Source organism: Anabas testudineus, chromosome 2 (genome assembly GCF_900324465.2).
Source record: "Anabas testudineus chromosome 2, fAnaTes1.2, whole genome shotgun sequence".
NCBI lineage: Eukaryota > Metazoa > Chordata > Actinopteri > Anabantiformes > Anabantidae > Anabas > Anabas testudineus.
In genome coordinates this window covers 13790470-13803337 of record NC_046611.1, presented here as the reverse complement: position 1 = coordinate 13803337, position 12868 = coordinate 13790470, and the positions used below count along the sequence as shown (strand labels likewise).

General features: G+C 42.5%; 1 protein-coding gene across 9 annotated transcripts in view; it reads right to left on the bottom strand.

The window, feature by feature from the left end:
* LOC113163504 (receptor-type tyrosine-protein phosphatase mu-like) overlaps window positions 1–12868 on the bottom strand; it is a 109038-nt gene that overhangs the window by 81071 nt on the left and 15099 nt on the right. For all 9 annotated transcript variants that reach the window (XM_026362213.1, XM_026362214.1, XM_026362218.1 and 6 more), the window contains exon 2: window positions 2845–2967. In XM_026362213.1, coding sequence (XP_026217998.1) covers window positions 2845–2967 — 123 coding nt within the window. The remainder of the gene's footprint in view (window positions 1–2844; window positions 2968–12868) is intronic.

The window sequence follows — 12868 nt, the reverse complement described above, 5'->3', positions numbered from 1 at the left end:
CACGATGAGGTTAAAACTGAACAGACTAAGCCCTCTGCAGTAAAGAACCGTTAACGAGTTGGTAAGTCAGTGAGAGGAAAATATTCACAGTCCACAGTATGAAACACTAAGTGTGTGTGCATGTGTGTGTGTGTGTGCGTGTGTGTGTGTGCGTGTGTGTGTGTGTGTGTGTGTGTGTGTGGCTGTAAAGGGTATTAGAGAAGATTACTGTTGTTCACACTGACAGCAGAGAGGGAGCGAGCGCTACATGGTTCAGATTAGATTGAACTTGTACCATTTATAAGAACATTAAATGGAGCCTGCAATCACTGGTCAATCGATGCCTGGCTGCAGCTCAGTGTGTGTGGCTGCAGTATTAAACACTCACTGACTCCTGTTCTCTCCGAGCAAACACATACAGAACTACCATTTAAAAAGTGCTGATTTTAAAATGACTGTTGTACAGATTGATCTACAGTTTAAAGCCTGTGGTCATGCAGGATATTGAGTGAGAACACATGCAGAACTACCATTTGAAAAGTGTTTATTTTTAACTGAAACACAGCCTCATCTATGAGCACATCTACAGCTTAAAGCCAGCGGTCATGTGAGATACTGTGCGACACACATTTCTGTTCGCTGTTACAGCTTCAAGTGAAAAACATTAAATATTTAAAGGCATAACTCGTCACACTGATTCATATCTGACAGTTTAAATTGGACAGTAGGGGACTGGCACAGAGGAAATGACGACTGTCAGTGAGGATTATTTGTATAGTCTTTGTTTTTGTTTCCCTGCACAGATAAACCATGTCCATAAAAACCTAATAGATCCTCACTTTAAACTTCAGCAGGCACAATCAAAATCATCTCACAAACACACCAGAACAAGGCCTCAATCTTTTTCATGTTGTCTACCAGAGGTTTTCAAACTGTGATGCGCCTCCCCAGGGGGGCACGGGGGAGTTGGAAGGGGCTGTGGAGGAAGAGAGGTGAGAAAAATGACGTTGCAGGGGTTTTTTCAGCATTCGGAGCTGCAGCAGTGGATGTGACACACAGCTCTTGGTTTTACCTCAAAGATTACACTGCACGGTAAATGGTATGAAGAGTGAATCTTGTATAAATAATACGTAATCCACTGTTTACAGTAGATTAGATTTAATCTAAAACCACATCAACTGTTAGCAAAATCCATTAAAAACACATTAAACCGCTGATGACATTTTAAAAATCTTGATGTTTTAAGGTTTTCTTCAGCATGACAGTAGAACAGTGACAGTTGTCTGAACATCACTGCACAGGCAGTTGTAGTACTTTATTTAACATTTAATAGAAAAATAAAGTTTTGAAACATGGAAATATTTTTAATTATCTGCATCAGTGTGAGGGTTTGTTAGATATAACACCTAACAAACAAAAAAAATGGAGAACAATGATATGTACTGAAGAAAGAGGATGCAAAAGTGGAAGAGGAGCAAAGGGAAGTGGAGGAAGAGAGAGATGCTAGGGAGGAGGACACATAGGAGGTAAAGACGGAGTAAAGAGGAGGTGCATTTCCTCCTCTCATTCCCTCATATTACCACTACCTCCTCCTCACTATCCTCCTCCTGCTCCTCCCCCACCTCCTCCTCTGTTTAAATCACACCAAAGAGCACAGTGACCACCTCTCCGCTCCTCTCCCCTCCCCTCCTCCCCCACCTCCTTGTATGTGTAAATCACACTGAACAGGACAGTAACCACCTCCTCTCGCCTTGTCCTCGCTCAGCCTGTCTCTCACCTGATTGGCTCTGTGATTTAAGAGCGCTGCATTCTCATTCGTCAGCGGCTTAACCTCTGTGAGCATGTGACAAACGACACGCTCCCACTTCTTATCTCTCCGCTTCATTGTGAACTCCCACTGTCCGTCCATAACTCAGAGGAGAAACTGTGGCAGGTCAATAGCAGATAACACAAAGGCTGCAGCAGCTTTTCTCGGCTGCTGCCTTCAGCTACAATGAAACTGAGAAGCTGCAACAATGCATCACAGGAATAATTCAATAGTTCATTACTAGAACTTCACTTATTCTCTGTCCAACATTAAACACAGCAGCAGTACTGAAAGAGAACTACAAAGACTGCTCTAATCCAAAGTGTAGTTTTATAATAATGCTGCAGTAACTGATAACATAAACACAGTGTCTAGTACTGATGAACCTACACACAAGTATCAGCAGATTCTGCACCTGAATCTTCTTAAATGTTTCAGAGGACCCATGGACGTTCCCTGGTGGACACCTCAACAAAAATGTGCAATTTGCAATTTTGTGCAAATGCCCCCCACATCTGTCACTTCATTTCATGTTTCACCGTAGAAAAACCACGGTCAAACAGATCAGAAAAACAGAAGTTAAAGGAGTTTGTTCCTGTTGATGCTCCCACCAGTAGAGGATGTCACACTGTTACTGTTCTACTAAGTAACTTATATGAGCACAAACTCTGTGACCATCTCTCATATGGACCTGCTCTCCCTAAAATCAATTCCTCCTCAGACTCTTCAAAGATGTAGGCTCCACAATGTTTGTTTTGTTTGTACAAACATGAGATGCTCACATCACAGCATGTATCCAAAGTCCTATTTCAAACTCTCTTTTTTCAACAACACCTATTAAAGATCAACCTTAAACCTAGCAGCAGTGTTAAATAAACTTTATATTGTACCACAGAAATAATGGTATAACAAAATAGCCGTCTAAAAAAGAAGAAGTCTGTGGTAGAGAATTATTAAGTTTGAACTTCAGAGGACACAGAGGGGTTCCCAGAGGAGCACCTCCAGCAATAATATGTGACCCTGAGTTTTTCAGTTACAACTAAGACAGATGAACAGACCTGGAGTTGTGGGGATCCAGGGGCTGCTAGCCGGTCGATCTCGGGTGTCCCCCTGCTCCCAATCGAAGTCGTCCTCTTTGGACTGGACCAGAGTACAATCTGGAGACTGTCCAGACAGACAAGCTGAAAGACAAATAGACAGGTGCTTAGCTCTTTGGTTTATAGTTAGTTTTGGAGACAAAGACAAGTTAAACCAGACATACTGTATACATGAGTGTGAGTACACAGGAATCTGACTGACTTCAACCACTGCTTTTGCATTTACTAGTTTCTTGTTCATCAGATAAAAGAGATCAGTAAACAGAGTACGGCCATCACAGCGAGACTGTTCCAGTTCATTACCATTTCCCAGCATCCTCCCTGCTACTTTCAACACACACATATACACGCGCACACACACACACACACACACACACACACACACACACACACACACAATAGATGAAAACCTCTTCCATCCTAAGGCGTCTAAATCCCTCCATTCATGGCCTCACACACTGATTCTGTAGAAGAGTGTGTGGAAATATAGAAATATATATCGTCAGCCTTTCACTGTAATGACTCTGTGTGTGTGTGTGTGTGTGTGTGTGTGTGTGTGTGGCTGTCATCTGAAAGTGTTGACATTAAATAGCTGGAAGGCTCATTTTCTTTCTTTGTAACAGAAGGCACATTAAACACACACACACACACACACACACACACGCTTGTCCCGCAGGGCAGTGTTAACTCATCAACACATACAGACACAATCTGTTTAATCTGCTTCTATGAATTTGCATCTATATAACAAACTGAACACACACTCAGCTCTTCCCTCTGTCTGCCTGTCTTTCTCTCTCCCACAGGGAACACACAGAGGACCAGTCTCAGTCTTTGTATCGGAGTGAAGAGTAAATCCAACACAGCTACCTTCTACATTTCATCAGACTCTTGGTGTAGATATGAATCCATCAGACAGCAGCCTTACCCAGAAATGCAAAAAAAAATGGCCGCCACTGTTGGTGACATTGCCACAATGCATCACTGCAGATGTGTCAACAATGAAACTAAATCAAGATTAGCATCTGACTAGCACATTTTTAACATATACTGCTACTACTACTGATTGTACTGCTACCAATTCTACTATCACTACTACTGGTGTTGTGTGCTGTTGTTACTATCAGTGCTACTGCTGTTATATCTAATACTATAGTTAAAGATACTATTGCTAGTACCACTGCTGTTCTCACTACTACTGTTAATGTAATGTAATGTAACTGTTAGTGTTATTATTAATGATTGCACTATCGGGGCTGCTGTTACCATTACTACTACAACTGCTGATACTACTGTCACTCTAACTTACTGCTAAGATCACAACTACTGTTACTGAAACTATTACTGAAACAGCTGTTACTGATCTTACTACTACTGTCTATGTCTGTTACTACTACTAGAACTGATAATACTATTGCCATTGCTATTACTACAGTTCAGCTACTTCTGCCACTACATCTAATTATACAGTATGCTGCTAGTACTGTGGCTCTCACTACTTCCACTAATGATACTGCTATTCTGCCTCTGTCAGTTCTGCTTCTACGACTACTACAACTGCTGCTGTTATCTCTAACACTATTGTTCCTGATACAGATGCGGCTGGTAGAACGACCATAAGTCCTATCGATACAGTTACTGTTTGAGTACCCACTCCAGTACTACTGCTCTATGATTGGCAGAGTACTCTATGAGTACTGCAGTACCTCGGCCGTGCTCTGTGTGCGTCTCGCTCTGTTTGTTCATCAGAGGAGAACAGAAGCAGAGTTTCAAAGGGAGCAGATTGTTGTCGGCTGCTCTTCGCCTCGACTCGCCTCGACAGGAAATGAGAGGGAAAACACACACCTCGGGGGATCAGCCACACACACACACACACACACACACATACACAGTGTCACATACCATCCAGTGTTTCTCAGTGTGTTGGCAGAGTGATGACAGGGGAACTGAAAACACACCCTGAGGACACACACTGCTCAGTGTGTGTGTGTTTGTGTGTGTGTGTGTGTGTGTTTGTGTGTGTGTGTGTAACAGCAGTAATTAATCATAATGTGCAGCCATCGATCGTCTGCCCTCTTTATTCTCCACTCGCCTGATCAATAACTACAAGTCCTCTCCTCCAAAGTTGGAGTTAACCCTTCACAGCCACCTGAGTCCACACACAGCCTAACACGATTAACTGTGATCAATCACATGTTCAGTCTGACATGCGTGTGAACAGTAAACACACAGAGGTCTTCATGAATGAAAGAGGGAAACTGCAGCAGGTCCTGACAGTGAGTCACAGGTGAATGACGTCAGGATCATGAGATCTGAGTCCTGATCTGATATCATACGGCACTAAACTCTGACGAGTGGCTTCTTCTTCTTCATCACATTTTACATACATGTATTTCTCTGACACATATGTAAACTTCGTTGGCTTCAGTAACAGTGTCTTTGAGTTATGGTAACTGCCAATAAAGCTGTGCAAATTTTAATCAGTGAAAGCAAACACACATGGGTCGAACATCAGGATGAAGCATTGCATTTATTCATTCCTCATCTGTCTGTCAAGTGGTACTGTTGTCATGGTTACATGACCTCACTAAAACCCGGACTGTAAATGTGTGTTTCAAGCTCGTATGTTTCCTGTACGTGGGTCGGGGCCTTTGACCTTTGAACATTCAGGGGTAGGGGCCCGGTGTGGTTTCCTGCAGAGGTGAAGCTGTGAGGTTTGATATGTCAACAACAAACACACCTACAGCAATATAGAGGAGGAAGAAACTGGACCGAGTAGAAGCTAAAGAGCTGAAGAGCTGGAGAACGTTCTTAGGTTTTAGCTTACTAAACTTGCTGCCCCCTGACCTGACTCCAGAAAAGTGGGTAAATACAAAAGGACGGATGGAAAAACAGACGGATGGGTGACACCTGTCTGGCTGTTCTGTCCTGTACATTTGGGACGGATCTCATTGTGGACAGATCCCAGGTCAAATGGAGGCTGTGATGTGATGGTGTACAGACTACAAGAATCTCAGCGTCACCACTTGAGACCAGATCAGCGTGATGTGTGGTTGTTAAACGCAGACGTCAAACTGCTGAGAACCAGAAGAATGAAGATCAGCAGAGAACAAGAATCAAATGAAGCAGAACTTAGAGATGAAGATGAAGAATCTGGTGGATACAGACAGCAACTAAATGAAGAAGAAAGCAGAAGAAGGAGAAAGTGAACAAAGTGGAAGTTGGCTCAGAGTCCGGCTCAGACTCTCTGGGACCCGCAGTGGTGAAATCTCCTCCATTAGAGTCCATCCACAGTCCGTAGAGATCTGATAACATTTAGCTGATCTGCTGGTGGGCTGGATTAGACCTCTGCTGCTGCTGCTGCCAATCCCTATTCCACTGTAATCTATTAACAGCCAGCCAATCACACACACACACACACACACACACACACACACACACACACACACACACACACACAGACCCGGGCACTGGCACACTGGCACGGCGCCTGGGTGGAGCTGCTCTCGTCTTCTTTACTTTCACAAACTCGTCCTCCCTTTTCATCCCTTCTCTCGTTCTCTCTGACTCTTTCTAATGATCACTCGCCCCCCCCACTCCCCCACTCTGAAGTATGTAGGGCTGAATGAAACCATCTGGTCCTGATTAGGAAAATGACTCTTCTCTCTCTTTCTGTGGTTTCTTCTGTAACACTGCTTCACTCTCAGGCTGCTGCACAGTTTTCCTCTCGGTTACTGTAATCAGTAATCAGTAATCAGATTACTCCTCTACTTTTTCAGTATTGTGGAATCAGGGACAGATTAGAACAGTTTGATGATTTCTGCAGGTTTTACACCTTTTAAAGACAAGTTGAAGATCTCTTCCGCCAACAATCTGACAGGAACATGTGAAGGATTTAAAGAAGAATCCACTCAAGTACTGAACTTTACGTTTTCCTGCAGACAAGTGGGTCCAGCTTAGTTTGGTTTTATTACAGTGTGATGGACTTGAACTTATGAGAGAAACAACCATAACTATAAGAACCATCGACCAGTAGCAGCACGACTGTGTCCTGAATGTTTTACCACAGACACGTAATGTTACAGAAGTAACGTCAAACTAACATTCCTGCAAGAACAGTTTGAGTTTTAGTCTGAACTGACTGTAAACCTGGGTGACATCAGGATCCAGATCCAGTGCTGCTTCCCCATCTGAAAGAAATAGAGACGTTGTGTGTGTCTTTACATCTTTACACAACGAGTCCACATGTTAACGTGTCAGGGTTTAATGAAACAGCAGCTGTCTCTGTGTCACTGACTCACTGAGGTGAAGTTGAAGCTCGTTGTCAGACTGATCTGATTCCACCTGTGGTTGAAGTTTGAGTTGTTTTCATGTCACTAAAACGTCTTCTTAAAAATCTGCATTCATCGTTTGTTGCACGTTAATGACCAGCAGGCAGCAGCCTGAAAACCTCAACTCTGTGTTTCTATCTTTAATGTGAGTAATGAAAATCAGTGATGTGATGCCGAACTTAACTCGAGGTTTCTCATTTCTGCATCTCCCCGTTCCTCTGTTCAGCCTCTTCCAGCTAACTGTGTGCTGATGCTGACGTGATTTCTCTTGCTCTCTCTCTCTCACACACAGAGTCTTGTTGTTCAGGATTACCCAACGCTAGGCGAGCAGCAGAATGTTAACTACGCTGCAAACACTCGATTTCCTCTGAGCAGTGGAAACAGATCAGTGATTATAGGATCAGTGAGCGGCTGAGTCATGTCAGCAAAAACTACTGAGCTGTGTGAAAGACAGTGAAACACAATGAAACTTCATCAAGCTCTTGAAAAACCTTTAGATTAATTCAACTCAACTCTGACGTCTTCAAACTCAAACCACCAAACTGGACCTTCCCATGGAAACTGAAGGAACCACTGAGATTAGTTTAAAGGGCTTTCAATGAGTTTTGTTCCTTAAAAACATTTAAACTTTACACAATAATATGAAGATAATGTCACATTTTTACACCTTTTTAAAATCCTTAATCTGTGCAGAAACATTAAAAGCCCCTTAGTATGTATGATTTTCACTGCCCCACAGAGTAGAACGAATGATTGTTGTATAGACTCAGATGTGAAGGTGAAACAAACCGTGAACAAGCCAGAGAGTAATAACAAACTTCAACAAACTTATAGAGTGGGAACTAAGAAAGAAAGCACAAAAAGTAATGTCCAAGCTGATGTCTCTTCATGTGTAAACCCAGTTAAACCTCCCTGAGTTTAGGACAACTGAAATCTGAGACGTTTGACGAGCTGGAACCACAGAATGTTTCACTGACTCCACATTTCAACATAAACCAAAGAACCAGAGCAGAATGTTCCTTTAATCCAGCGACAGCTGGAGGAGCAGACAAGAATAAAACAGATTAAAATAATCCCCATTTTCATCTTCACGATCAGACTGAGACCTGGAGGATGAAGGAAACGCTAGTGTGTCAGACGTGGTCGTCAGGAAGCAGCCGTTTCCTCCCATCACACACTGAATCACGTCTGCTATAATACCCACACCCCTTCCTCCACCTTTCATTCTATAATCTTTACCCCCCCACACCCATGTTACACACACACACACACACACACACACACACCACTTGTGTGTGTACAGAAGGAGAGTGAGGAATTCCTGACCCTGTCACCACCTTAGAGTATCTTCCACAGCAGGAATACCACACTGTAGCTATGGGGCACCCCCACCTCGACCTCCAGATCTCTAAATGTATGCTGAATTACTGAGGGTGGGCTCCTGTTTGCACTAAACTCATAGTGGATTCATACATACAGACGTCAACTACAATAAGTTTCACTGTTTTAATGTGACAGTAAAGAAAACTTAAAAACATGAAGATTTTGAATGAAGTTCTGCAGCTGTGATGACACCTGTTACCTGTCTGTCACAGACATGTTTAACACAGTATCACCTGTACAACACATTTATAACATCTTACAGTGAACACTGGTTTTAATTACAAGTTATTATTCATCTATTAATCATCAATAATCAGCTATTAATTAAATGAGTGGCTACAGGTGAGTGGTTACTTCACGGTGTCAGCTGGAAGAGAAACAAAAGAAAACTGGAAGTAAACTCATCACTTCAGCATCAGTCATGTACTGACTGACTGAGTCATGACTGTATTCTGGCAACTAAATTTGTATTTTCTTCAGTCATTGTTGAAACAGAAGTCAACAAATGTTGGTAGCCAGTGTTAATGAACGTGTTTACTGAGTTATTCTAACTCCAGCTAAGCCCAGCCCATAAAAAATCATCATAATGTTTCCAATAACTGATTTACTCTAAATATGATTGTGATTTATTAAAGTCAGGGTGCAGCACACAGAGCTCTGATTCATTTAACCAACATGACACTAAACTAATTTTAGCAGAAACGTGATTCAGTTCATTCAATATGTGAATGTACAAACTGGTTTTAAATCATATCATAAAATCCTAAACTGGTTTCACTGGAGTCATTTCTTCACTCTCCACCTCCTCCTCTCCTCGTCTGTTCTCATTTTGTTTCCTGTGACTTTCTTTGTCTTTGTCTGTGGTTTGAAAAATCCCTTTGTACTTCATAGTTTTTTCCTTGTTTCCTTTCCTGACTCCTTCTCTGCTTCCTTGTGTCCTATCCTTTCAGGCCGATCGTCATCGTCCGTCACACAACACAATCTGTTGTTTTCTTTTCTGCAACCTCACTTTCACCGTCTCTTTGCTGTGCGTGTACTACGTCTGTATTATTATACTGTGCGTGTACTACGTCTGTATTATTATACTGTGCGTGTACTACGTCTGTATTATTATACTGTGCGTGTACTACGTCTGTATTATTATACTGTGATTGTACTACGTGTCTATTATTATATTGTGTGTGTGTGTGAGACCAGTTAAATGCTGCCACTGCTGTCTGTCACTTCCAATCATCCACACATACATAAACACACACACACAGCCCCAGGCGCTGCTGGGAGCTGCCACCCCCCCGTTCAGTCTCGTCCAGTCACCTCTCAGGGTTTTTTATTTTGGCGGGGTGTTAGCATCACTACATGCTAACGGCTAACTTTGAGGCTAAACCCTGCTGGTGTGTGACAGCACATTATAACACACACATTAGATAAGGCTGGTTACACACTGATAATTGCTCTGTACGTGTGTGTGTATGTGTGTGTGTGTGATGGACACACAAAGACAGGAAGGAAACGGCTGCTTCCTGATGAAGTGTGACGCACAAAAAAACATTTCAAACCCATGGTCTGATCTGGATCAAAACTCGGGTCTTTCCAAATCCTCTAAGCCCAGAGTCTAAGTCCACCAGACTTCACTCAGAAAACACAGTATTTATGTTCAGGTTCCAACAGCAACAACTTTTTATTAAAAGATAGAAAAGAAAGAAGGCGGAGGAGGAGATGAGGCAAGGAAAGAGAAAGAAAGGTAAAGAAGGAGATGAAGGAGAAGAGAAGGAGAGAAGAAGGTAAAGGAGGAGATGAAGGAGAAGAGAAGGAGAGAAGGAGAGAAGAAAGGTAAAGGAGGAGATGAAGGAGAAGAGAAGGAGAGAAGGAGAGAAGGAGAGAAGGAGAGAAGAAGGTAAAGGAGGAGATGAAGGAGAAGAGAAGGAGAGAAGAAGAGAAGGAGAGAAGAAGGTAAAGGAGGAGATGAAGAAGAAGAAGAGAAGGAGAGAAGAAGGTAAAGGAGGAGATAAAGGAGAAGAGAAGGAGAGAAGGAGAGAAGAAAGGTAAAGGAGGAGATGAAGGAGAAGAGAAGGAGAGAAGAAGGTAAAGGAGGAGATAAAGGAGAAGAGAAGGAGAGAAGAAGGTAAAGGAGGAGATAAAGGAGAAGAGAAGGAGAGAAGAAGGTAAAAAAGGAGACGACATGTTCCCCACATTAACATGACCTCACTGCTTTGACATCTATAATAAGAAACACTGATTAGAGACAAAGTTCAACAGAGAGACTACACCCAACACACACACACACACACACACACACACTGCTGCTCTACTTTCAAGGACATCAAACTCAGTATTTGTGTTTGTGAAGACGTGTGAAGTGTATATATTTACTGTGTGTGTGTCTCTGTGTGTGTGTCTCTGTGTGTGTGTGTGTGTGTGTGTGTGTATAAACTGTGATCTCCAGCAGGAACAGTAACTGGGCACTAACAGCATTAGCGTTAGCACAGCGAGCTAACTCGCCTCAGGCCAAACATGAATAATGCAGCAGTCAGCCCCAGTGCCTCTGGGTGTGTGTGTGTGTGTGTGTACTGTGGTATCGCTGTTATTGGGATGTACTCGAGGCTGTCTATATGATGGTATTAGAATAATATGCTAATTACTAATAATTACCCTGTAACATACACACTAAGATGATCTCCCCCACTCGCTCCCCTCCTTCTACGCCTCCTCCTCCTCCCCCCTTTGGGCTGTAACTCCTCCTGGCAAGGACGAAGAGGAGGAGGATGAAGCCTGCAGGACATGACATGTCCAAAGCGACTTTTCAGCAGGCGACTGCTCCACAACAACCACGACATCTCTCAGCTGACACAAACACGAGCTGGGAACCTCCGAAAAAATATTCTCATGGACGAACGGGAACCACGTGAGGACCTCAGCAGAACATTCCTACAAGCTGTTCACTGAAGGTTCATGTGCAACAGCTAAATATTAACAGTTTTAGTGATAACACACACTAAGAGAAGAAGTACCAGCAGAAAAGCAGGCAGCAATACGGATGACAATGGACAGTTGTCTGAGCAGCAGCTCAAAGATCCGAACACAACCAGAGAAACTAAAAACTAAGAAAACCTGCAAAGATAATGACAGTTAATTTAAGTCTGACTGCTGAAGCCTCGTATTCACTTCAGATTGTAGTAATTTTACACAAACTGAACACACGTTCGAACGAACAGGAGGCATTTGAGGAACAAACTCAAAAAACTCTGAACTGGCCCTGTAACTTTGAAGTACCTCTAATTTTGTATAGATATATTACATTATGCTACTTTATACATCAACTTCACTACATTTTACAGAAAGCTATTGTACTTTTTACTGCAATCCCCTGACAGCTGCAGTCACACAGATGATTAATAAAAACTATTATGACCTAAAAATAAAGATGTATATTTATGGACTGAGTGCTCTGTCACTACATAAAATCAACATTAACTTATTATATATTAACATTATTGTGCGTGTGTGTGTATTACATAAAGCTTCAAATATTTCAAAAATACTAAGAGCTGAAACAGAAAAACTGGGTTAATGTAGGAAAAAACATCGAGGATATTTCTATTTTATGGATTATTTCCCTTGGTTTTACTATCAGCAGTTTGATTTTCAATAAGTGCAGACAACTATGATTAAATAATGTGATATTGACTCGGAAATGGGCCATTTCTACATAATGAGTACTTTTACTTCTGTAGCTTAAGTAATATCTTGATACTAACACTAACATTTTGAGTGGTGCTAGAACCATCAGTGAAGTAAAAGGTCTAGGTACTTCTCTCTGACCTGATCAGTAATGATCACGTAGAACTGATCTAAGTCTGATTCTGTCTAATTAAGCACACTGGACAGAACAAAGACAAAACCCATCAAACCTGCAGGACTCAACAGAAACTGGCAGCTGATCAACTCTAGATCCGGATGAAAGAAAGCAGCAGCGGCCTCTCAGACCGGAGGCAGAGCTGATGTGTGAGCGCTGATGACCAGCGGAGGTGTGAGTGTTTCCCTGTGTCCGCTGTCCGTCCTCATCCGTCACACTGTCAACTCATCACCCAGAGGTCAACAGCTGTCACTCTGTCTTCATGTCCACTTTCAGGACCACGCTGAACCAGATCGGATCTGGCAGGTCCTGGGGGTACTTGAGTAAGTTTTTAGGGCATTCAAATAGTCCTTTAAGTTTCTATGTAGTGCTTGAGGAGGTCAGAGGGATCCCGTAAAAGGTTCTAGTGCTACTCAAA